The sequence below is a fragment of the Bos indicus genome, chromosome 23, assembly GCF_029378745.1.
Source record: "Bos indicus isolate NIAB-ARS_2022 breed Sahiwal x Tharparkar chromosome 23, NIAB-ARS_B.indTharparkar_mat_pri_1.0, whole genome shotgun sequence".
NCBI classification, from domain to species: Eukaryota; Metazoa; Chordata; class Mammalia; order Artiodactyla; family Bovidae; genus Bos; species Bos indicus.
In genome coordinates this window covers 29,216,031-29,242,190 of record NC_091782.1, presented here as the reverse complement: position 1 = coordinate 29,242,190, position 26,160 = coordinate 29,216,031, and the positions used below count along the sequence as shown (strand labels likewise).

General features: G+C 53.3%; 1 protein-coding gene across 2 annotated transcripts; it reads right to left on the bottom strand.

Annotated features, from left to right (window-relative positions):
• Positions 1 to 868: 868 nt before the first annotated feature.
• NOTCH4 (notch receptor 4) lies at positions 869 to 25,975 on the bottom strand. 2 transcript variants are annotated; one of them, XM_070778156.1, is made up of 30 exons: positions 25,809 to 25,975; positions 24,944 to 25,025; positions 24,470 to 24,762; positions 21,911 to 22,258; positions 21,692 to 21,814; positions 21,357 to 21,593; positions 21,085 to 21,240; positions 20,230 to 20,424; positions 18,664 to 18,777; positions 16,528 to 16,641; positions 16,316 to 16,438; positions 15,352 to 15,511; positions 14,606 to 14,751; positions 14,084 to 14,236; positions 13,759 to 13,876; positions 13,441 to 13,528; positions 12,940 to 13,093; positions 11,158 to 11,342; positions 8,620 to 8,872; positions 8,262 to 8,374; positions 6,572 to 7,095; positions 5,613 to 5,996; positions 5,339 to 5,514; positions 4,584 to 4,803; positions 4,312 to 4,393; positions 4,079 to 4,217; positions 3,285 to 3,580; positions 2,912 to 3,059; positions 2,285 to 2,382; positions 869 to 2,140 (listed from the first exon to the last, which is right to left on the bottom strand). In XM_070778156.1, exons 1-30 carry the CDS (start codon positions 25,873 to 25,875, stop codon positions 1,451 to 1,453), a joined length of 5,979 nt encoding a protein of 1,992 aa, XP_070634257.1. In that variant the 5' UTR covers positions 25,876 to 25,975; the 3' UTR covers positions 869 to 1,450. The 2 variants fall into 2 exon arrangements, with proteins under 2 accessions (XP_070634257.1, XP_070634258.1); XM_070778157.1 differs by having other exon boundaries at positions 4,321 to 4,393; positions 25,809 to 25,974.
• Positions 25,976 to 26,160: the final 185 nt, after the last annotated feature.

The window sequence follows — 26,160 nt, the reverse complement described above, 5'->3', positions numbered from 1 at the left end:
CAAACATACATACATTCCTAGCACTGTGTTCAAATATGGGTTGAGTACTTACCATTGCCCTATAGGTGCTTACAGTCTATTCAGGGCACAAAATAAGCACCAAATGTAAGCCACGAAGGGAAAGCTTTCCTCTCATCATGAAATGGAAAAGGGAGAGGACCACAACCTGACTTGGGCTTTGATCAATGCTGGTCAGACTGGCTGGCACCAAAGTGGGAAACAGGACAGACAGAGACGTTTGGGACCTCTTAATGGCAACCTGTCACATTAGCTGAGTGACTTACAGCATGACATATGATGAAGAGATCAGGTTCTGCCGCTTAATGCCTTGCAATCTTGGCAAATACAATCTCCGTGCCTCAGATTCTCAAAGAGTAAAAAGGAGTTTTTCTTTTTCCCCCCATTTATACTGTTGATATGAGGATCAAATGTAATAAAGCATTTGTCCTGTAGTGAATGCTCAATAAATGGTGGTTATTATTAGTTTTCAAAATGCTTCATGCCTGCGTGTTTCAGGTCCATCGCCATGAAAGAGGCATAACCATATTGCTGAATTGTAGTTAAAGTTTGATGCTCTCTCCATCTCCCTCTACTTGAGGCCTCAGGAATCAGATCTAAGTGGCTATAACAAAATGCCCTTCAAAGAGGGATGAAGGGTATGCATGGTTTAGTGTGTGTGGTTTCTCACTGGATTACTAGAGACTTCAGATGATTCCTTAAACTAACATAGGACCCCAAGTCTTATTCTTGCTCTTAAAACTATACTCAAAGCTTCCATCCACATATTGAACCTAGGGCACAAAAATTCTGAAAACATGATGCAGTCAATTTCATATTTTTTCCATTCCCCAACCCTTCCAAAAGACTGTAACACTTCAAATCATCTTTATTATGGGGTGACAGACTTGGTGTTCTTAGAGATAGTGGTGGCTAGAAGGGTGGCACTTCATCCCTGCAATAGTTTGGGGGTAGGGTGTGGTGGGAGAATGCAAGGAATCATCAGTTGGCGTAACCCTTGGCCCTGTCTTCAGCGCCTACACAGTGCCAGGCACACAGTAGGCGCTCAATAAATATGTCAGCCGTTTGCGGGTATTGGGGATTTCAGGCGATAGAGGCTCCCTTTGGGAACAATATACAGAAAAGAACATCTCACATTCTGTCAGTTTGCAGTTCTTGGTTCAAGGGTACTTCCTGTTACCCCTCATCCTTCTTTTCTGAGAGAGGCTGGCCATCTCATCAGGGTGCTTCATCCCAGTACCCTGAACCCTCTTTCCAGGGCTGCAGTTTCCCCCACGTGGAGGACGATGTGATGTACATCATTCTGGGAGGGACACTACACTCTTGATCTCTCACTTTCGAGGCACAAGGATCTTAAAACCTAGAGGCCTTCCAGACTGCTTGTTATTTAATGAGTACCCACTTTTAGAATCCCTCCCTGAAATGTGGCCTTTTATTTTTGACCCTCGCCTCCTGCATTTAAGGGTATTACTTGGTGGGCTGGGGGACCCCAGGCAACTTGAGGGGATCCCCGCTCAGGGGACGGTGTTAGGCAAGGAGGCGGGATTGGCGTGTTGGAAGCGGGGCCGCAGGCTCCCAGGGGCACCCAGTCGCAGGGCCAGTCAACAGTTGCAGCCACGCCCCCGCTCCCGGCCGAGACCCCGGGTCTTCCTCGCACCATTGCAGGGTTGGGCCGAGGCCCGCGCATGCCTGCTGAGAACCTACGGCCGCGGAGGGGCGGGCCTTCTCCTGTTCCTTTCGATAGGCTCCGGCAGTGCGAGTAGGCCCCGCCCCCGTGCGCGGCCAAGTCTACGGACAAAGTCCGGGCTTGCGGACGGGCTCCGGCTGACAGCGTCCGGCAGCGCGGCACAGCCCCGCCCCCACGCGGGGGCACGCTTCCGGACGCGGTCCGCGCGCGCTGGAAGGCGCCGGCGCCGCGGCCCGGCGTGGGTTTGTGACGCGCCTCCGGTGGCCCCGCCCCTTCCAGCAGCGTCAGCAGATCCCAGTGGTTGCGCTGACGGGCGACGTCTCCGGGTGTTAAGCCGGCCTGGTCCCGTAGTCCTTGGGCGGCTCCCAGCCCCAGCAGCAGCTGAGCTACCTCCATCGCCCCTTCTCGGGCCGCCAGGAACAGCGGCGTCTGCTCCTGCGCGGGAGGAAACAGCGAAGGGCGAGGTCAGGGAAGGCCACGCCCGCAGGACAGGCCCTCCTTCTTGACCGCTGCCCCGCCCCCTCAGGGTTTTCGCAGTTCACCTCTCCCGCTCCCAGTTTGTTAGGGGCCCCATCTAACCCTGCCATCCTGTGCGTCTTTATCGGCTCCCGCCTGGAGAAGGGAGCGGGCGGCCCGGGCGTTGTTCACGGCGGCGGCCCAGTGCAGCGCTGTTTTTCCTAGGGGACCACGTGAGAGGTAGTTACCGCGAGGCTAGGGGCCAGACGCCTGGGTTCCTGTTTCCCACGGGTTCTGGTCTTGGGGGAAGGGCTGTTCCGCCCGCCGGGTCCCTCTGAGGCGGAAGCGTTGTCCGGGTGACCGTCGGCCTGCAGGAAGCGTTGCCCCTGGTGACGTCACCGGCGCGCGGGAGGGACAATAGGGCATTGTTCTGGGGTCTATGGGACCGGCAGGCCGCGTCCCTCCCACGAGACCCCTCTCCGTTTTCACAGACACTCTTCCTCCATCCTAGTTCCCGGTGGGCAAGGGCAGCGTGTGTGTGTGTGTGTTTGAGGATGCTGAGGGCAGACTCAAGTGCTTCCTGCTGCTACTGCTCCGCAGATTTACCACCTTCACAGCAGGGTGGGAGGGAATGTCCCAGCTTCCGGTTGGTTCCTCTGCTGCCCCCACCCCCCCATTTTTTAGATCTTACCTCACACCCCATTTGCTCAGTTTCTCTATAGCACAACATCAACTTCTCCAGATCCATACCCCATTTGTCTCTGGCCCCCACATCTGCTTGGGCTGCAATCAGTTCTTCAACCAGGTCTTCGACAGCCAGCCTGGCGGCCAGCATCAGGGCTGTGGTCCCATCCTCTGTCCGTGCATCCACTGCAGTCTGTCTGCTGCGGAGTAAGAGCTGGAGGGGCCAGAGAGGACCAGTGACTGCTGGTATATCTGGACTGTTAGCTAAGGCCCCTTGCACTGCTAACCCACCTCCCAATCCATATTCAGTCTTCTGTTCTTGTTTCTCTGTCAGTCCCCAATCATCACCTTCCTCTTTGCCAAACCCTGGAGAAGGCTTTTGCCCAGCCTTACTTGCAAGTTTGCCCAGTGTCCTTTAGCAACCCCAGTGTGCACTGACCTGGCAAACCTCCCTAGCATCAGCAGCCACAGCCGTGTGAAGCGGGGTGCGCCCTGCCCGGTCTGGCTGGTTGGGGTTTGCTCCAGCCTCGAGGAGGCGGCGGGCAGCGGTTGGCCGGGAGAATCGAGCAGCCAGGTGCAGGGGTGTCTCCCCAGTGCCCACAGTGTGAACCTGGGGACAGGCCCCTCCCTCCAGCAGAGGTTCCCAGGGCTCAGGACTTCCCAGCCATGTCTCCTGGTAGGTCCGGGACTCCACGCCCCCACAGCAGACTGCTGACATCAGGGGTGTCACCCCATCTGTGGATGAGACATGAGACATGGGGGACAACTGGGAAAGTGGGAGAACATGGAGGCCTAGGGAGAATCACGGCCTGAGGTGTCAAGAAGCCGAGCTTGGGATCTTGATTTTTGTGTGGCTTGTGTCAGTGACTTTCTGTTTTACTCTGGGCTTCAGTTTCCTCCTCTGTAAAAAGGAAGTGTCAGGCCTTAATACTTTAACATTTTAGAGCAGTGATTCTCAAACTTGAGCCCTGGTTCAGACTCACCTACAGGGCTTGTTAAAACACAGATTCCCTGGTATTTTGAATTTGAGTCAGAAGCTCTGGAGTGGAACCTGAGAATTAATATTTCTAACAATTTCCCTGGTGATGCTGCTGCTTCTGTCCTGGGACCACACTTTGTTCTGAAGCACTTACTCTGGTATTAGTTTATCCAGTTCAGATATCAAAGGACTTTGTGATTCTAAAAGGGGTCAAAGGGAGTTTTCATTTTCTTGGTTTAGGATGACTCACGTACCAGGTCCCTGGGTGTCCACGTCAGGGACATCCATCTCAGAATCCTGGGGAGGAGTCAGCATGGCTGCCTGGGGGAGCTCTTGGCAGTCACTGCTCAGAGACCAGAGCTGGCACTTGGGGGGTGAGGCCATTTCTTCAGCCTTGGGGATCAGAACAAGGGTCAGTGAAGGCAGGGTGACTTGTCCCTTCAACCCCTCCATCACTTTAGGACCATTCTTGCCCCAGTGCTTTCACCTGGCCCACCTCCTCTCCTTCCTTGGGGACTGAGCACATCACAACACCATCCTCATCCATGTCTGCCTCTGCTTTCAGTGCCCTGGAAGGGGGTGGGTGGGGAGAGGACCTTCAGGGCCCCAGAGATTCCCAGCAGCCTTCCCATTTCTCTCCCCTTCCTGTCCCTTCCTGTGTCTTCAGCTTCTGCAATAGCATCTCTTGTTGCTTCTGATCACCAATATCTCCACGGGAAAGAGTCCCCTCCCTGAGCCCCAGTTCTTTCTCACTCTCACTTGAGGCCGATGCTGTCCTCGCCCAGCGGGGGTCGACGTCGGCGGGAAACTGGCTGAGTCCGGGGCCTGCGAGTGAACCCAGGGGGCAGCCAGAGGGCCCCATGCTCTCGGCGCTTGCGACGGATGAGCTGGAGGACGAGAAGAGCCCCGAGGGCTAGGAGAAGGACCCCGACCACTGGGGAGCACAGTACAGGCCAGGGAAGCTGGTTGGCGGAGGGCTCTGGTGGAAGAGACACAGAAAAAGAGGCCATGCCTGGTGAGGCTGGGTACTCTGGTGAGACCTTTGAGCAAGTTCAGATGCCTTTTTTTGCCTCAGTTTCCTCAACTGTAAAATAGGAGTAATAATAGTACTTGCCTCATAGGGTTTGTTGGGAGGATTAAATAATACTATAAAATGCTTAGAGCAAGGCCTGGCACATAGTAAGTGGCATATAAGAGTTGTTATTCTTCCATAATGCTATGAACTGTTTGATTTGCAGATGATTGGATAACTCTTGGCTTATTAGAGAGAATAGGCCAGAACTCAAGGTTTGTGGGCGGTCTATGATAGAGGTTAGGATAAAAGACTCAGGGAGATGGAGCTTGCAGAGCAAATGGGTTGTGAGGAGATATACTTAGAGAAGAAGGTTAACAAGGGTAAGTCTCCACAAACAACATTTGGGGTCTCAGTGCTTCTGTTTCATTTGACTTCGTTGAGGTTGCTGGCATGAAAGCTGGCCCGGGAACAAAATTGGGGAAATGACGGGATCACCTACCGGTGCCTGCACGAGGGTGGGCAGCCAGCAGGGGTCCTGGCAGTAGGGGTTCCAGGGCCCCCACTGCAGCCATTGCAGCAAGGAAGCGGAGTAGGAGCCCAGGGTCCCAGGGGCAGCGGGATGCAGGGCGCTCGGGGCCACAGTGGGACAAGTCCACACCCATCACCACCACAAACCTGTGAGGAAGAGACCCCTGGGTTAGTCCCTGGCTTCCCTCTGCCAGTTAAAGAACTGATGTCTTTCCTCCCCCACCCCGCCCCGCCGTTGTCCTTACCCAGTGCTCAGGGAATCTGTCTCCTTGCCTGTAGGCTCTGTTTGGGGGGCTGCTCTCTCCTGCTGAGAGGGGTCTGGGGTTCCTCCTAGCTCCTCTTCTGCTTGGGCTCCAGGATAGGGGTACACCATGTCCTTGCCTTCACTGTCCTTCCTCACCCAGAGCCCTACCCTCAGAGTCAGGGACAGCACCCGGGCCAGGGCGAGCAGCTGCTGGTCCAGGGTTGAGGGGCTCAGCACCACCAACAAGGCCAGGGAGGGCCCCCACTCTGAATTTCCATCTTCCGGCCTGCAGTCTCCCCCGTCCCAGCCACATTCTGCCGTGTTGCAGCCCTTCTCGCAGTGTCCATTGTGGAAGTGATCGCGGCAGTACTGGTCATAGGCTGGACTGTGGGGTGAGGAGATGGCGGCTCAGGACCCTAAAGAAACTGGATTCCCTCGTCCCAGAAAGGATTCCTGATACTCTACAGACTCTAGGGCTCTGTTTTGCTTAGTGGGGGCAGTTCTGGAGTAGTGGGTTTACTCCCTGGACGGTAGCTAGTCCAGACACCCTAATGTCTACTGACCTTTGTTTCCTAACACTGTCCCCTCTCTACCCTCCCCAACTCCTGGCTCCCTAAAAGGGAGCCCTTTTCCCTCAGGGATGCTGGTTGCTAGGGGAGATTCTCCATGGCAACAGGAGTTGCCTGGCTTGAGGCCAGGGTTCCCATGATACTCAGAGGGTAGCCCAGACAGGCAGTGCCCTCTTTCTTGGTCCCCACGTTAAATATTCATGCTGCCTCATTCCCTTGGGTTGGAGTCTAGTGTCTTCTATCCCTATTTAGCGATGATGATTAGAGTGGAAGCTCCCTGGAGCATGAGGCTATGGTCACACTGTAACTCAGACTCTTCTGTGTCCTTCTGTCTTCATCCTGCCTCCCCCACCACCCCCTGCCCATCATCCCAAATCAGTTTCAGGCTCACATGCAGGCTGGAGGAGTCTCACAGTCGTAGCCATCAAACAAACACTCTTCAGAGTCACACTGTGGGTGGCACTGCCCGTCCCGGAAAAGAAGCCAGCACCGGGAGTGGGAGGGGCAGCCCTTCCAGGGGTCTGGGACCCCCAGGGAGCAGTCCCCCCCATCCCAGTTTCCTCCTGGGCCACTGCAGCCAGCATCACAGGCCCCATCTCCACTTCTGCCCTCGCATCCCTTGACTCCGGGCCTCTGACACCGGGGCCCTGGAGAGCTGGCAGGGCAGGAACAGCGAAAGCCTGGGCCCCCCAGCCCGGGGGTCTCTGAGCAGCTGCCATTGTTTAGGCATGGAGAAGGAGGGCCACAGCCTGAAGGAGCTGGTGGGGTCAGGCAATCCGGACCCCCATAACCACTGAGGCAGGCGCAGCGGGGTGGGAGTCCAGGCTTGGGGGAGGGCAGACACAGGCCACCATGGTGGCAGTGATGGAGACCACAGGAGGGGGCTCTGTGGCTGCAGGTGGGGCCTTCAAAACCCTGTGGAAAAATGTAATTTGTAACAACAATGAAGGGGAAAACAGTTATAAAGGGGAAAAAAGTGTAATTTGTAACAATAGTAAAGGGGAAAATGTAATTTTGGAGTTAAGTTCACCGGTGTTATCTTTTAAAGAAAATAAAGGAAGGCTATGCATAAACTAATATTAATTTGTATTTTACTGTACCATGAACCAAGGTTTAAGATTAACCTAGGGCTTCCTTCATAGCTCAGTTGGTTAAGAATCTGCCTGCAATGCTGCAGACCCCAGTTCAATTCCTGAGTCGGGAAGATCCGCTGGAGAAGGGATAGGCTACCCACTCCAGTATTCTTGGGCTTCCCTTGTGCCTCAGCTGGTAAAGAATCTGCCCGCAATGCGGGAGACCTGGGTTTGATCCCTGGGTTGGGAAGATTCCCTGGAAAAGGGAAAGGCTACCCACTCCAGTATTCTGGCCTGGAGAATTCCATGGACTGTATATGTATAGTCCATGGGGTTGCAAAGAGTTGGACATGATGGAGTGACTTTCACTTGCCCTGGGGTCCAGTGGTTAAGAATCTTCCTGCCAAGGCAGGGGACACAGGTTCGATCCCTGGTCTGGGAAGATCCCACATGCCATGGGGAAACTAAGCCTGTGTGCCACAACTACCAAGACTGCTCCCTGAAGCCTGTAAGCCGTGGCTACTGAAACCTATGTGCCTAGAGCCTGTGCTCGGCAACAAGAGAAGCCACCACACTGAGAAGCCCCTGCATCACAACTAGAGAGTAGCCCCTGCTCTTTGCAACTAGAGAAAGCCCTTGCACAGCAATGAAGACCCAGGGCAGCCAAAAATAAATAAATATGTATATATATATAAAGATGAACCCAGTTTCATGCATTTGAGGTCTATAAACAAATACACACACTGAGTTAAAAGAACTTATTCACGGTCACCCAGCCAGCCTTGTGGACCTTCCCACAGGCAATGTCCATGACTTCTGAAAGTTCCATTCAAACTTTCACCTGATTCTGCCTTTCCCCGTCACTGCTTCTGAGGGTCACGTCCCCCTCTGGACCTGAGATGGCTTTCTCTGATAATTCCCTCTCAGGTGCTCCCCCAGGTTCCCAGCTCAGGGTTTCTTTTGTGTTAGCGTTGGGGGCAACAGAGGAAGCAGCTTGTGGTCACTCACCTGGGGACAGTGGCAGGTGAATCCTGGGGGTGGCCCTGCTGTGGCCTCACATGACCCGCTGTGGGCACAGGGCTGGCTCTGGCAGGGGTCTAGCTCCACTTCACACCACTGGCCTGCGGAGGGGTGGGATAAAACATGACACTCCTTCAGTTGCTGCCTCCTTCCCAGCTCATTCCTGGGAGTCAGCCCATCACTAGCTGCACAGGTGCAGGGATGGTGGTGCATGTTCTCTAGGCTGGGGTCTGAGGCAAGGGAATGGGCCAGATGATTAGGCTACCTTGTGGGTGGGGCTTGTCTGGGCTTCCATGGTCAGTTCAGCTATGGCTAGAGATGCGTACGCCCCTATCTCAGGCCTCACCTGTGTGTCCAGGCAGACACTGGCAGTAGAAGGCATTGGCCAGAGAGTGGCAGGCTGCAGTGCCTGTGGGGTGACAGGGCCGGTCCAGACACTCATCCACGTCCCCCTCACAGCGCAGCCCCACAAAGCCTGGAGGGCAGGCACAGTGGAAGCCTCCGGGTTTGGAGATACAGGTCCCCTGGTTGTGACAGGGCTGGGATTGACATGCGTCCGGTTCCTCTGAGCAGTTCTGTCCACTGTAGCCGGGTGCACACTGGTAGGCAAAGAAGGTCAGACAGGGAACCAGTAAGTGAGCCCCTCCTGGCACTCTAGGGGACCCAGTGCAAGATGGTCTGCCTAGCATCCCACCTTCCAACTCAAAGCATCACTCAGCTCACCCTCCATCACAGTCACGTGTAGCCTAACCCTTTAACCTGAACTCCACATGAGACATTATTGTTCAGTAATATGGACCTTGTCCCCTTCCAAGTCCCAATCTCTATAATTCATTACCACTAGATATAATTCCATTTTTGATAAAACCTCCCTCTTCCAACCACACACCCACTGGGTTCTGTCATGCTTTATTAATTTATAAGCATTTATTAGACTTCCCTGGTAGCTCAGATGGTAAAGAATCTGCTTGCAATGCAGGAGATGGGAGTTCAATTCCAGGGTCGGGACGATCCCCTGGAGAAGGGAATGGCAACCCACTCCTGTATTCTGGCCTGGAGAATTCCATGGACAGACCATGAGATTGCAAAGAGTCAGACACGACCAAGTGACTAACACTTTCACTTTCAAGCATTTATTGAATTGCCTACTTTGTGCCCAGGCATCTTTTCAGGCTCTAGAAATACAAAGAAAATTAGAACTGCTTCCCTGCCTCCATGAAATTCTCAGTCAACCAGAGAAGAGACAGCTATCACTGATTGTGTGATTTATACACATAACCTCTAGAACTCTCCTGACCACCCTCTCTATGGGTCATCTCATTTGATTCTCACTTCGCAGAAAAGGAAACTGATTCCTTGAAAGATAAGTGCCTTGCACAAGTCACACAGCTGGTAGGTGGCAGAGCTGGGATTCAGCACAAGTCTATGACTCAGTAACTCATGACCTTAACCATTTTCTGATTGTTGCATATCCTGCTGGTGAGAAAAGGGTCATTGTGAGATCTGTACCACGTGCTGAGTTCTTGCAGGAGGAAGGAGAGTATGCAAGAATGGAGTACCAGGAAGGTTTCAGAAAGGTGGAGAAAAAACAATTCAGAGAGTGTCAGGAATGGCCAGAGGGTTGGAAGAAGCAGACGAGGGAGGTGGGAGTTTTGAAAACTTCTGGAGGAAGTAGTTTCATGAAAGAGGAAGTAGAGCTGAGTAATGGGTGCACGGGGGTTCACTACTCATCAGTACGCTGTTTTTGTGTATGTTTGAAAATGCCTGTAATAAAAAGTTAAAAAATACATCGAAAATTTAAAGAAAGAGGGTAGTTATGGGATTATGCCTTCTATTCAAAGTCATGGTTGTGAGTACATGGATCAGGTTGCTTGGAATTAAAACCCAGCTGTGCCTTCCTGTCCTGCTCAGTGACCTGAACCACCAAGGAGAGGCCCTAACCCAGTCTGGAGAGAAGTTAGGGACATTTCCCTGAGGCAGGTGCCTCCTGGGCACCAGCCAGTGGAAGAGGGGTGAGGAAAGCCACCGAGGAGCCAGTCTGGGGTGTGGGGAAGCCAGCTGCAGTTTTGTGTTGCTGGAGCAGTTGAGTGGTGGGTGAAGAGAGATGAGGCCTGAAAGGGAGGCAGGGCTGGGTCACGCTGGCTTGGGACTTCACTGTGAAAGAGGTGGGCAGTCACTGAAGGGTTTTTGCGTTTTTTGGCCATGCTGCGAGACCTGTGGCATCTTAGTTCCCCAACCAGGGATCGAACCTGGGCTCCCTACACTGGAAGCATGTCTTAACCCCTGGTGAAAGTGAAAGTGAACGTGTGAGTTGCTCAGTCATGTCTGACTCTTTGTGACCCGATGGACTGTAGCCTGCCAGTCTCCTCTGTCCATGGAATTCTCCAGGCAAGAATACCGGAGTGGGTTGCCATTCCCATCTCCAGGGGATCTTCCCAACCCAGGCATCAAACCCTCACCTGTTGCACTGCAGGCAGATTCTTTATTGGCTGAGCCACCACGAGGGAAGTCCCCACTGAAAGGTTTTAAGTAGGAGAGTGACAGGCCAGCTTAATGTTTTCAACAGAGCACCCTAGTGGTGGAATAGAGGGTGAACCTTTAGGAGGACAAGTGTGGAGGCAGCGATGATATTAATTATTAGGAGGCTGATGCAGGTGTCCAGGTGGAATGAGATGAAGGCCTGGACTAAGGCAGTGGGATGAGGGTGAAGGGGCAAGGACAGAGCTGAGAAATATTCAGGAGGCAAAACAGCTTGACTTGGTGGTTGGTTGGACGTATGGGGTAAATGAAAATGCCTTCTCCCCACCCTTTCTGCCCCCTGACTGCTGTTTTCCATATCCAGCCCAACTTTGTCTTCCCCCCCGCCTCCTCTAGACCTTCTCACCTGGCAGAGATAACCGTTGGGTTGGGCCACGCAGGTGGCCCCATGCTGGCAGGGCCTGGACTCACAGGGGTTCACCTGGTCCTGGCATATGCTGCCTTGGAATCCAGGGGGACAGTGGCAGAAATGGGAGGGGCCGCTGTCAATGCAGACGCCTCCGTTCTGGCACAGGGAAGAGACTTCTGTGCCTGGGAAGAGAGACAGTAAAGCTACGTGGGTTGGGAGGATGCGCAGGGGCCCCAGATACTCAGCAGAGAGGTCCATGGAGGGGCCACTAACACATCTGGGGTGGGGGGAGGCCACCTGGAGCCTGAGGAATCAGTAGGCCCCTGAAGCTGAAGAGATTAAGCATGTTCCGAACATGGATGGAACTAGAGATTTTCATACTAAGTGAGTAAGTCAGACAGAGAAAGACCAATACCATATGATGTTGCTTATATGTGAAATCTAAAAAAAAAAAAAAAAAAGATACAAATGAACTTATCTCCCAAACAGAAACAGATTTACAGATGTAGAAGATTAATTTAGGATTACCAGGGTTAAGGAGGGAGAGAGGGATAAATTGGGAGGTTGGGATTGACATATATACACTTTTATATATAAAATAGATAACTAATAAAGACCTACTGTGTAGCACAGAGAACTCTACCCAGTACTCCATAATGGTGTATATGAGAAAATAATCTACAAAAGACTGTTTCTTTTTTAGATTCACTTTGCTGTACACCTGAAACTCATACAACATTGTAAATCAACTATACTCCAATTAAAAAAAAAATTAAGTTCCTTCTCCTGCATATTTTGTCAGAATGGAGAGAAATACCTCTTCTTTGATTTAACAGAACATTATAAGCAACTGTATTCTTGGCCTTAAACAAGTCTCAAGCAAGGAAGAACTCAAGAGAAACTTCAGGTGGAGACACTTGGCTTAACAGTCTAACTCCATCCCTTGGGTTTCGCCATTCTCTGATGTTCGCTTACTGATTTCCATCTACCGTCTTCACAATGGTCTCTCCCCTGAGTTTTCATATCAAAACTTATTTGAGGACTTCCCTGGTGGTACAACGGATAAGAATCCTCCTGCCAATGCAGGGACACGGGTTCCATCCCTGGTCTGGGAAGATTCCACATGCCTAGGAATAGCTAGGCCCTCAGGCCATAACTGCTGAGCCCATGTATGGGAACTACAGAGGCCCGTGCACCTGGAGTCCGTGCTTTACAACGAGAGAAGCCACCACAATGGGAAGCCCCATGCAACACAATTAGAGAGTAGCCCCTGCTCTCTGCAACTAGAGAAAGCTTGTGAGCAGCAACGAAGACCCAGTGCAACCAAAGATAAGTTAATTAAAAAAAAAAACACTTACTTGAGCAAGGAAGGTATTCTTTTACTAGGGAATTGGCATAACATCCAAGTGAGGGGGTCATGGTGGAGTGTGTTGCGTGTGGTCAGTTAAATGTGGTTCACTCTGAGTTATGATGGTAATGACAGTGTTGAGTTGTTCCACCCTGGAACTGGTTATGTCCCTGGTGATTGTGTTAAACTGGAGTCTGATTGGCTGGGCTGCGTAGTGTTCCTTGAGTTGTGTTGAACGTGGTTCTAGGAGTTGAGTTGTGTTAGGCTGTCCTGGGTGTTGAGCTGCAGCTTCAATAACTAGTTGGTATGTGTTGCTTCAGCTTTTAGTCGATCAGTTGGCCAACTGTTGTGTGTGGATGTCCTTAGGGGTGGGTTAGAGGAGGAGACCCTTTTGCTCTTCCTCTGCTCCCTAGCCGGTCTTGGGTTGGTACCTTGGCTCAGAGCAACCTTCTGGCAGGAGGACAGCGGCAGGTTGCAGAGAGGCCCAGTCCATCCCTGGAGGCACAGGCACTGGAAGGAGGGCCCAGTCTGGAGGCAGTGGGAATTTTGTGGGCAGGGCTTCTGGGCGCATAAGTCCATCAGCGTCTGAAGGTTAGGAGGGAGTGTGAGGCGGGAAGGAGCATCAGGTTCCCAGGCCCAGAGATGGTCCTCTGCCAGCTCCTCAAAATCCCTTCCCCCCAAAACTCTCTCCTGAATGGTCTGGGACCAGGTCACCCTCCCTGATTTCCTTGGATATGTGCATCCCAGAAGAGTTGCTGGGATCAAAAATCCTTTCAGCGAGCCATACAGACATCAAGCTCAACTCCTAGACTCCCAAACCTCCTTTCACCTCTCCCAAGCTTCCGTGCTGCCCCCTGTCAATGCCCTAGGCCCTCTAACTGGAGCTTTCCCGTCCCCTCCTTTCTCTGCACACCTGGCTCCCGGCCCCTCACCTGACAGCTGCCTCCTGTGTAGCCAGGGGGACAGAGGCAGCGGGGACCCTGAGGGCTGTCTTGGCAGGTTGCCATGTTCCTACAGGGGCTGGATGAGAAAGAGAGAGGGCACAGTAGGAGGAGGGTCAGGGAAACAAGGGGTGGGAGTGTGTGACGTGTGAGGAGGCAACTGCTGGGGAGGTGGGAAAGCCGGAGGGAAGGCAGAGTGGAAGAATGCGGGGCTTGGGGCGAGAGGCAGCACGGAGCCCCAGAGGAGACGGAGCAGAAGGCTGGCCAGGGCTCCCTCCCTTCCTCCAGGGGTCTGTGTGCCCTGCTCACCTGTCTGCGCAGCTGGGACGGGTCCTTCCCTCGCAGCGTGGGCCCTGGAAGCCTGGGGTGCAGAGGCAGGAGAAGGTGCCCGGCTTGTTCACACAGGTGCCCCCATTGAGGCACAGTGCTGGAGAGAGGAGGCTGTGAGGGGTTGGGTTCCTTGCCTGTAACCTGGCCTGTGACCTCAGTCACACACAGGGTACCACCGCCCTACCCTGCCAACTTCCCCACCCAAACGACCGCTCTCTGTGTCCAGTTAATTTTTTTACCAATGTACCCTGATCCCCTTCTGCATCCTTCTGTGGCCCAGCCCCAGGATGTGGTGGGAACTCACCAGAGGCACAATGGTCAATGCTGGTCTGGCAGCGGAGCCCCGTGTGGCTCAGAGGGCAGGTGCAGGTGTAGCCCCCGGGGCTGGGGCTGCAGGAACCACCATTGAGACAGGGCCCTGAGTGACAGGCTGTCACCTCCTCACTGCAAGTGGGCCCTGAGGGGAGTGGGTGGGGTCTGAGAAAGTGAACCTTCCTTTTCTCTCTTCCCTTTCCTTCCCTTCCTCATCTCCATTCCCACTGTTCTCCCCCACCCAACATTTTTTCTTTTCTCACCACCTCCTGCACTGTTTTCTTTGGCTGTGCCTGCAGCATGCACGTGGAATCTTAGTTCCGGGACCAGGGATCAAACCCGTGCCCCCTGCAGTGGAAGCGCAGAGTCTTAACCACTGGACCACCAGGGAAGTCCCAGTTCTTCTTGGTGGTGACTGAGACCCAGAGCCCTTTGGACACATGTCTCCACTGGCCTTGCCTTTGATTTAGATGGTGGTCAGCCCAGGGTATACATGGTTTAGGGAGCGCCTCACCTGTGTAACCTGTGGGGCAGGTGCAGTTGTAGCCAAAGGGCTGGGGGTGGCAGGTCCCTCCGTGGGCACAGGGGGTGGAGACACAGCCCCCCAGATCTGTGTCACACTCTGGTCCTGTCCAACCCCCATCACACACACATGAAGATCTGGTCATAGAAAGAAAGAGGGGGTTCTCTTCTCTCTTCCCCACTGGTCAGACCCCTATGACCTCTCTCTTTCTGGTCCTGAGACTCTGGCCCCTTTCTTTGCTCTCAGCATTGCCCCCCTTTTGCCTGACAAACCCCACTAATTTTCTCCAACTAGATCTATCTATCCATTTATTCCTTCTATAACTTGTTTATTGTCTGTTTTTCTACATTAAAACAAAAGCTCCATGAGGTTAGATATGAAAACTTGGTCTCTTTTGTGCTGTTTTCCCAGTGCCTGGAAAAGTATCCACACGTAATAGACACTCAATAAATATTTACTGAATGAATGATATGAATTGGTCCTGGGATTTAATACATTTCTTTCTGCTTTGATCCTCCCAAGTCTTGTTTCCCTCTTTATTTATGAACTCTCCCCTCACTGGATAACACTCACCAGTCAAGCCCTCCCATTGGTTGTGATCTCAGAACTTTGTCCTCTCCTTCCTATTCCGTATTGGTCATTTCCTACAGACCAGCACCTCAGTGGCTGTCTTCTCCTGCCCTAGCTGAGGAGGACCCAGAGGAGACTATAAATGGGGAGGGCCTGGAAGATGTTACCTCTGGCAGTGCCCATGGTGGCAGGTGCAGTTGTCTTCTGTGGGGACACAGCCTGGGTTTCCATCAGGGCAGAGGCAGTGGGCATTGTCCTCCTGATCCTGACATTTTTGTTTGGGCTGGCACAGGTTGGGGGCACACAGGGGAATTTCACAGAGATGGCCTACAGAGATGGGTCAGAAAACAAAGTCCGTCTTTGTCCTTGATGAGGTTGGAGGCACTTCTTATGCATGACTTGCTCACTTCCCATTACCCTATCCTCCAGTGGCTCCCTGATACCTCAGGATACCAACTTCTTCAGAATGACACATGGGGTCCTGCATGACATGACCTTCCTAGAAGTGCTACATTTCTCACCTTTGCCCTGGCACTCCAAGTTCTGGATGTCCTACATTTCCTTAAGTGGGGCGTGCTTTTCTGTCCTCCCCCTGCCCAGTGCCTTTGCACGTGCTGTTATCTGTGGCTAAAACACACTGCCTAGCATTCTGTGTTGACAAACTCCTGCTCAGTCTTTACGACTCTGTTCAGCCATCATTTCTCATCTCTAGTCTGGGTTGGCCAATTCTTTGTGTTCCTATAGGATCCTATGCATTCCTCAGAGCTAACAGACCTTCTGGTCTTTCTGCAGTAGATTTAAAGTCACTCAAGGATAGCAACTCAACTTTGTGTCTGTGTCGGCACAGTAGGCACTTAATAAATGTTTGCTAAATAAGCAAATGAATGGCTTGCCTTTGAATCTCCTCCTCTGCTCCTGGTCTCCAGTCATATCATTCATGTTGAGCCAGATGTGAATCCTACAGTAACACCCTCAGTGCCTGTACGGTTGTGCAGATTTTGCACTGCACAACTTTCAGGGATTCCATTCTCATTCTGTTCTCACATCCCGATCCTCAGACACTCATCAATGACTCCACCCGAGTTGTGCTCAAATATCCCTCCAGTTCTTTCCAACCTCTCCCCTGCTGACCTGTGAAGCCAGAGGGGCAGACGCAAAGGAAAGCTCCTGGGAGGTCAAGGCAGCTGGCTCCGGTGGGGCATGGGCCACTCAGACACTCGTCCACCTCCTCCTGACAGCGTGGGCCTTCAAAGCCTATGGTACAACAGGGGAATCAGGGCCCTTCATGGAAGTCTGCCCCATGTCCCCACTGTCACCTCCAGTGTTTTTGAGCCCCAGTTTACCTGGGGGACACTTGCAATGGAAGGATCCAGGATGGTCCTGGCACTCCCCGCCATTGGCACAGGGAGAGCTTTGACATTCGTTGATGTCCTCCTCACACCGGGGGCCAGTGAAACCTGGAGGGGTGGGGAGTGAGTGGGGAGAGATGACCAAGGTCTTTTTTTCTTTTCTTTTTTTCTTTTTTTACTTTCTCTAGACTTACGAGGGACTTTGTTACAAATGTTTAAGATTTAAAGGGATGATTTCATGGATTCAAACAAGAAGTTAAGAGTTAACACTTGTATTTAACCTTTTCTTTGTTGTTTAGTTGCTTAGTCCAGTCTGACTTTTTTGTGACCCCATGGATTGAGCCTGCCAGGCTACTCTGTCCATAGGAGTTTTGGGCAAGATTATTGGAGTGGATAGCCATTCCCTCATCCAGGGGATATTCCCAATCCAGGGATGGGAACCTGTGTCTCCGCATTGCAGGTGAATTCTTTACCACTGAGTCACTGGGGAAACCTAGCTTTCTCCTTACAAATATAGAAATAACATGGTTACAAATTGCAAGGAGAGAATCTGGTTTCAAAGGATTTGGGTTTTGAGGTTTTGTATAAATGTGTCATTATATGACAAAGGCACCAATGTGGGGGCTTCTCTAATAGTGATTTGAATTTCAGGACATAACGGAGCATAACTTGGTAACTTTAGCCTTCATATAAGGCATAATTGGATATGTGTACTAATGCTGGAAATACATTTTTATCAGAAGAATAAATACAAGTCCTGGCCTTTCCCCTTGCTAAGAAAAGTGAACCTGAGGAACTTCCAGAAAAGACATCTGGGGCAGGTGGAGATGACAGGAGGGTGATGCATAAAAGTGGAACTCAGCCACTGTCAGCCATGTGACTTTGGGCAAGCTACCCAACCTCTCTAGGCTCCCCTTTCTTCCTCTGTGGGATGCCCTGTGGCTCAGCTGGTAAAGAATCCGCCTGCAATGAGGGAGACCTGGGTTTGATCCCTGGGTTGGGAAGATCACCTGGAGAAGGGAAAGGCTACCCACTCCAGTATTCTGGCCTGGAGAATTCCATGGACTATATAGTCCATGGGGTCACAAAGGGTCAGACTGACTGAGCGACTTTCACTTTCACTTTTCTTCCCCTGTAAAAGGAGAATGATTATATAACCTACATCATGGTACTGCTGAAAGGATTAAATGAGATAATGCCTGAAAGTACATAACCAAGTGCCTGGCTTGGAGTAAATATTCAATAAACATCAGTTATTACAGCTGGGAACAGAGGGATGTCCCCTGAAACTGGAGAATGAAGGTCTGGGATGACTTTCCCTGCATCCATGGCTATCAGTGCCAAGACCAACGGGGACCCTGAGCAGGCAGGGGGAGGGTATGGAGGGCTCTGAAGGAGGGCTGGAGGGGAGGATTATTTGGGTGACTTGGCAGGAAAGAGATGAGGGTGGGTGAGTGAGCAGGGGAAGATTTGCAGGATGTAAGAGGAAAGTTATGACCAACCTAGATAGCATATTCAAAAGCAGAGACATTACTTTGTCAACAAAGGTCCATCTAGTCAAGGCTATGGTTTTTCCAGTGGTCATGTATGAATGTGAGAGTTGGACTATAAAGAAAGCTGAGCACCGAAGAATTGATGCTTTTGAACTGTGGTGTTGGAGAAGACTTGAGAGGCCCTTGGACTGCAAGGAGATCCAACCAGTCCATCCTAAAGGAGATCAGTCCTGGGTGTTCATTGGTAGGACTGATTTTGAAGCTGAAACTCTAATACTTTGGCCACCTGATGTGAAGAGCTGACTCATTGGAAAAGACCCTGATGCTGGGAAAGATTGAGGGCAGGAGGAGAAGGGGACGACAAAGGATGAGATGGTTGGATGGCATCACTGACTCAGTGGACATTGGTTTGGGTGGACTCCGGGAGTTGGTGATTGACAGGGAGGCCTTGTGTGCTGTGGTTCATGGGGTCACAAAGAGTCGGACATGACTGAATGACTGAATTGAACTGAAGAGAAGACAGTTTGGAAAGCAGGGGAGTTGGAGAGATGGGGCACTCCTTGGCCAGGCCTGAGAGATCTTCGAGAGGCCAGTGGCGACTGCCAGGACTGAACCGTGGAGCAGAATCTGCACTTACCCGGCTGGCAGATGCACTGGAAGCCGTTGAGCAGGTCGTGGCAGTCAGCCTGGTTCAAGCAGGGGGCCGAGGCGCACTCGTCTATCTCCACCTCACAGAGCTGCCCTTCTAAGCCTGAGGACATGCAGGTGGGGTCAGCTTTGCTTCAGCTGCCTCCCCCTTTCTGCCCCAAAGGCCGGGTTCCAGAACCAGCACTGTCCTTGACCTGACCCACCAGACAGCCCCTCCTAAGGGGCCACTGCATGTGGGTTGGAGAGATGAACTGAGGCTCTGCTGCTCTGCTAGACAGTGGCTCTGTTGCCTTCAAGTGTGAAAGCTCAGGGAGCAGGGCACCTGCCGAAACCTGGGAGGGCTCCTGGAAAGTGTCTTTTGAGGCCATTCCTCAGTGCACAGAAGGCAGGGCTCACCCGGGAGGGCTGAGCAGCCTGGAGGTTTTCTGGGTACCAGTGTGACAAATGGGCATCTGCTTGGAGGTGATCCACTCCTTCCATGCTACCTGGGCAGGCCTCCATGCCAGGGAGACCAGGGATCCCCAAGGTGGGGATTTGAAGGGTGTTTGGGAACCTGTGTCATTCCCATACTTGTCCTGTTTCTCCGGGCTCTTCCTGGTCTCCGCTGTCTCACCCTGAACTGATGCGGATCACCCTCTGGACCTCGGCTGCCTCCCTCTTTTTGCCTGGGGAGCCTGCCTCTGAAACTCCTTAGTATCTACAACCTTGTCCCTTGCTTGGATTACTGGATGGTGTTCTCAGCATTTTTCCTTGGACACATCTCAGCTTAGGAAGGCTGTGTGGTGTAGTGGGCGAAACTATCAAAGCTCTGGGTTTGAATCCTGACTCTACCACTTACTAGCTGGGCAACCTCGAACAAGTCACTTAACCCCTGTGTGCTTCAGTTTCTTCATTTATAAATGGGCATAGTAACAATGCTGACCTCAGAGGGATACTGTAAAGATTAGATAACGCCCCCAAGATGCTCAGGCAGAAGTAAGCTACTGTTTTTCTAGTTTCATTCAGCTCCCTGCTATTGACTCCATCACTGTCTCTCTGGGAGATGTTTCTCCCCTTAACTCTAACTTATAGGTAGATGCTGCTTTGCAGTATTCCTTTCCCACTAAGCCAGATTCAAGCACATAGACCCTTTGGAATTTAAAAGTTTACCCTTGATCTCTACAGGGTCGAGTTTCCCTGAGTAGGTGGAACATTCTGGGTTGACATAAGCAGAGGCTGCAGCATGAAAAGTTTATTAACTGCTGCTTTTCTCTCCCTTGATGGGCCTCTGCATACAGTGGATCAGGTTGTGCATGCTACGGTGGCCATGAAATGAACACAGAGTTGAGCAGTGTGCAAACTCACTACCATCTGTGGAAGCTCTTTTCCTGGGGTGGGGGTGGGGGGTCACTGGTTTCTTAAAGTTTTCATCTGGGGGGTGAGGAGACGAGGAGAAGCCTTCTTTGCTATCTGACCCCAACTGGCTTCAGGCTAACCATGCTCTGGAGGGGTCACGTCCAGTGACTTCAGCACTAGTTCCCTGGCTCCTCCACCCAAGGCCCCCTTCAGCTGGTACCTGGTGGGCAGAGGCACTGGAAGGTGGCGAGCAGGTCCAGGCAGGTGCCGCCCCTGTGGCAGGGCTGCGACAGGCACTCGTTGTGATCGGCCTCGCAGCGGGAACCCGTGTAGCCAGGCGGACAGAGGCACTCGAAGGAGCCGGGCGTGTTGAGGCAGGAGCCGCCGTGTTCACAGGGACTGGGGCCTTGCTGAGCTGGGAGGAGAGAAGACCTGGGAGTCCACTGGGCTCAGGGTGGAAGGGCAAGAAGGCCTGAGTGGCAGGGAAGGTGTTGGGGGGCCTGTCTGTGGCAAATGAGATCAGAGTGGGGAAAGGGGTTGTGACCTTAAAGTGGAGAAGGAGTGGGACTTCCCTGGTGGGCCAGTGCTTAGGACTTCACCTCCAATGCAGGGGTGTGGGTTCACTCCCTGGTCAGAGAGCTAAGATTCCACATGCCTGATGCCAAAAAACCAAAACATAAAGCAGAAGCAATATTGTAACAAATTCAATAAAGAATTTAAAAAAATGGTCCACGTAAAAAAAATCTGAAAAAAAACTTGAGAGATGACTAAATGCAGTCTGGAGGGCTGAGTATTGGTGAGAAGACTGGCTAAGAAAGAGATGCCAAATAAGGACAAATTCAGGAAAAAAGAGATGTTCATTTCTTTATTTGGCCGCTGTGCAGCCTGTGGAATTTTAGTTCCCTGACTAGGGATTATATCCGGGCCCTCGGCAGTGAAATAGCGGCATCCTAACCATCGGACCACCAGAGAATTCCTGAGATGATTTTTAATTTGAAAAACAGTTTGCCTGTTTCCCTCTTCGGCAGAGGCTGTGTGGGGGCTTAGAGAGGGTCTGATGAGGGGGGTGCCTCACCCATCTGACACTCGTCCAGGTCCTGGTGGCAGGTGGGCCCTGTGTAGCCTGGCTGACATACGCAGAGTGTGGAGCCACTCAGGGGGTTGGTGCTGCACTGGGCTTCCTCATGGCATGGCTGACTCAGACACATGTCCTCCATGTGGCACAGGAGGCCTGGAGGGCGGGGTGGGCAAGGTGCTCAGAGGCTGCTTGAAGCTCCCAGGTGCTCTCCTGGTGCTTCGGTCACCTAGCATCTCCGCCTCCCGCCTCCCTGAACCTCTGCGTCACACCTGTGCGCCCAGGCGGGCAGAGGCAGGAGAAGGAGCCCACGCGGTCAATGCAGGTGGATCCGGGGGCACAGGTGGCGGCCACACAGTCGTCCAGGTTCTCCTCGCAGCCGGCGCCTCCCCAGCCACTCACACACACACAGTAGAAGTCTCCAGCTGAGTTCTGGCAGGTACCCCCATTTCTGCAGCGAGGGGGACCCTGAACCTCACATTCGTCCACATCTTCAGAGCAATCCCAGCCTGTAGGGGAGTGAGAAGGGGACAGGTGCTGCAGCTGGGGGCCATGTGAGGGCTAGAGATGGGAGCTGACCATCCGGGCCACCGGTGCCACGACTCACCTGTCCAGGCCTCTGGGCAGAGGCAGGTGTAGGTGCCCAGCCCATCCTGGCAGGTGCCCCCGTTCTGACACTGGTGCCCAGCACAGTCATCTGGATTCACCTCACAGCTTGGGCCTGTGAAGCCTGACAGGGTCGTGCCATGAGCTGAGAGAAGGGACCCATGGGACACCACCTCCATGCCCAGAGAGGGGCCTCAGGAAGACCCCCGTGAGGACGCACCTGGGGGACAGAGGCACAGGTGGAAAGTGGAGTCTCTCCCTGGAACCAGTTGACAGGTGCCCCCATTGAGACAGCCCCTGGGGGTGCAGGGTCCCGGCCGGAGTCCACAGCGTGGACCCTCCCGCCCAGCGGGGCAGAGACACTGGAAGGATCCCAGGGTGTTATGGCAGGTGGTGCCCTTGGGGCAGGGTCCCGGGTCCAGGTAACACTCGTTGACGTCGTGTTCGCAGGCGTGGCCCTCAAAGCCGGGTGGGCAGCGGCACTGGATCTGGGGGTAGGTGGCCAGACACACTCCTCCATTGACGCAGGGGTTGGCTGAGCAGAAGTCTCGAAGCTGGCAGTGCTCACCTGAGGTAGAGGACGGACGGTGAGGGGGCTGTTTCCAACAATGCACACGTTCCAGCTCCTCCAGAGTGACCCGCTCTCACTCTGGGTTATCTCTGTGTCTGATTTCCGTACTTCCTTCCCTTCTTCCCATCCTCTCCCTGTCCTGGTCCATCATCCTCAGTTTTATCATTTTTTGGGTAGGGTTCTCTCTGGAGTGACCACATTTTCTTCCAGCCGAAAACTGAACATGTGGCTATTGGTGGGAGTATTGTGAATCAACCCTGCTTGGGAAAATCTGGGACTTGGTGTCTGTCCCTTTAGTGGTGACCTGGGTGGAGAAGATCCCCCGGAGTAGGAAATGGCAACTCGCTCCAGTATTCTTGCCTGGGAAATCCCATGGACAGAGGAGCCTGGTGGGCTACAGTCCATGGGATCACAAAGAGTTGGACATGAATGAGAGTCGGACATGAATGAGCATGTGGTGGGGAAGTAGAAAGCATGGATCCTCTGAAGGCAGGTGACATAGCCCCTGGCTTTGCCCCTGCCAGCTGTGTGCCCTTGGGCAGTCATCTCGCCTCTCTCATCCTGATTCCCTGATCTTTGGGTGGTTGTAATGTATCGCGGTAAAGAGATTCCACAGCCGTGCGCACTAGTGGGAATGGTGGCAGTGGCTGCTGGTACTGAACTAAATAAGCACTTTCTGAGCATCGCCCCCTTTCCTATCCACATCAGCCTTATGAAGTGTGGACACTGGCTGACAACTGAGGATCCAGACAGCTTAAATATCATATGCAAGGTCATGTCTAGTCAGTGGCGGAACTGGCTATGGGCCCAAGGAGGGGGCTGCCCAGAGCCCCTCCTCTGAAGCACAAGGCCTGGCAAGTTGCCACTGCCCATCCTTCTTCTTGTCATATATGCTGGTCTCTCACACCCAGTTGCAGGCCCAGTTTCCTCAGAATCTCCTGGTTAGTTTAAGAATCTCCATTCCCTGGGTCTGCTCCAGACCCACTAGAGCAGGCTTTCTGGGATGGGGGCACTAGTATTTTTAAGGCCTTCCAGGGTTGCAAAGTTGGACATGATTGAGCACACACAATACATCCATCCGTCCATCCACCAATCAAAGGTGACTGCTGTGCCTGCTCAAGTCTGAGAAGCCTGGCCTCTAGTCCACCCCTCCTGGAGGCACCCACATCCAAGTACTTCCTGGTCACGTGAGCTTTGCTTCCTGGTCCAGTCCTCTCCATCCTGCTTAGGTGCCATGGAGCCTTTCTCTCCAGGTCCTCGCAGCTCTGTCCTGGCACCCCTGACAGGGTAGCACACCTGCCCAGCATATGTCCTGCTCTTGTACCCCAGGACTGCACCCCTCCTCCTGGGATGGGCATCCATTCCCCTCTCCGGGTCAGATCCTCCCATCCCCATCACACCTCCCACCACTGCAATCTTCCCCGATGGTAGTGTGGGCTCCCACCACTCAGAAAAGGAGCCACTCAGGTGCTCAGAATGCAGAGTCTTAGAAAGACGGTACTAATGATCCTATATGCAGGGCAGCAAAGGAGACACAGACGTAAAGAACAGACTTCTGGAGCCAGCAGGAGAAGATGAGGGTGGGATGATTTAAGAGAATAGCACTGAAGCATGTACATTACCATATGAAACATAGATGACCAGTGCAAGTTCAATGCATGAACCAGGGCACCCAAAGCCTGTACTCTGGGACAACCCAGAGGGATGGGGTGGGGAGGGAGATTGGGGCAGGGTTCAGGATAGGGGGGCCACATGTATACCTGTGGCTGATTCATATTGATGTATGGCAAAAACCATCATGATATTGTAAAGTAATTATTCTCCAATTAAAATAAATTAATTAATTAAAAAAAAAAAAGAATGCAGAATCCTGGAGGTCCCCTGATGTGCTAGGCATTAACCCTCTAGCTCCTGGGTCAGGGGAGATTGAGGGGGCGGGGAAAGTGGTCAGGGGCTGTGCTAAGGGGGCTATGGCAGTAGTTCTTTACCAGCTGGCTTGGAAATAGCTCAATGTTTTAGCAGTCATTACAATTCTGCTGGTGAATGTCAGTTTCGGGTAAACGGATCACCTAGAATTGGCTGGTTGATTCTCGAGGCCTCCGTCCTCCAAAGGCTCACAGTCTCTTGGGCTCCAGTTCCATCTCTCCTACCCCACAGCCCAGCCACGGCCCCCTCCTGTCCCTTCCTCCCTCTCCCATCAGCGCTCACCCGTCCATCCTGGCATGCAGGAGCATCGTGGGCGGCCCGAGTCCTGGAGGTGGCAGCGACCCATTTTGGAACAGAAGGAGGAACAGGGGTCCCTGATCTGGGCCTGGCACCTATCGCCAGTGAAGCCAGAGGGGCAGGTGCAGAAGAAGCTGGGGGCCATGGGAGAGGGGGTGCTAGGGGAGCCGGGAAGGGTGGGAAGAAAGGCGTGGCAGCTGCCTCCGTTCTGGCAGGGCTGGGCATCCTGGCAGGGGTCAGGAAACTGGCATGTCTCACCCAGGAAGCCAGGGGCACACCTGGGAGGGGTGGAGAGAGGAAAGTTCACATCCTGACCCTCTGCTCCCACCTGCCTCCCTCCTTTGCCTCATTTGTTTCTCTTCATCTTCTTCGCCTCCTTCCTTTCTCCTTTCTTCCCATTCTCCGCATCCCCTCCCTTGTTCCCCTTCCCCGTCTCCCACTCCCATGAGGTGCACTCACTGGCAGGTCCCTTGCCCCTGGGATAGGCTCAGGCAGGTGCCTCCGTTGGCACAGGGTTCTGGGAAACTCCCGCACTGCAGCCCTAGGGATGGAGATGAGGGTGAGATGGGAGCAGGGAGCAAGGGGCTCCATTTGCCCTCCTTTGGATGCTTGGGAGGGACCTGCCTGCAGCAGCCCAAGAAGGTGCTCCACACCACCATCGCCTTTACGCCCCTGTTCTAGTCCCCACGTGGCACTCACACCCCAGCCCCCTAGATCCCAGGTCTCTCAGTTACTAATCCCCACCCTTCCTTTCCTGTTTATTCTCTGGCCTCCCAAGTCCAGCTTCAGGCCCCATCCCTCGGAAGCAAGACAACAGGGATCAGGAGGGGGGCTGAGGGGACTCCTGGGAGGTGAATGGCTGAAACACTAAAGGGATTTCCTCCCGGAAGGGCCCAGCATTGAGCCACCAGGGGTGGGGACAGCTGGACCGGGAAAGGGACTTGACTTTCCCATGTCTCCATCTCCTGTTCCCTCTCATCTCTTCCCCCAGCAGGTGGTCACTCTGTTTCCTCTCTTATTTCTAAACATGATTGCAAGAACATGCTGTCCCCTAGTTCCAGGGCCTACTTGGTTCTGCCCGGGGGTGGGCACCCTCTCACCCATCCCCCTGCGGTCACCACCCCTGGCATGAGGCCCACAGCCTTGGTCTGTGTAGCTGCAGGAGCCGAATCGGGTCTCCCTGCCAACTGTCCCATTTTGGGGGCAAGAATCTTCTCCATCCAGTGTTGCCTCAAAGCAAGGACCTTGGCCCTCTGTCCCCCACCCGCTGGACTTCCTCCTAAGGAAGGTGGGTCGCGGGGCCTCTTGCCCCGCGGTGACTCACCTCTGGTCCTGACGACTGGCTGACACAGCAGCAGCAGCAGTGGCAGCAGCAGTGAAGGGGGCTGCATTCCAGAGCCCCTGCCCCACGCCCAGATCCCCCCTGCCCCCTCCAGCGGGACCCTCAGAGCCCCTCGCTGAAGCAACAACCACCTCCTCTGCTCCCACGGCCCCTTCTTCCTCCTCCTCGGCCTGCTGCGAACCTCACGTCTGAGCTGTTTCCTGAATCACACAATGTCCTGGACACCCTAGTGATGGGGCGGGGGGAGTGGAGGAACATTGAGGGGGATGAGGGAGGGGCTTTCTTTCCCTGACCACCCCTGGGGAGGTGGTGAGGAAGAAGGACAGTGTGGCCG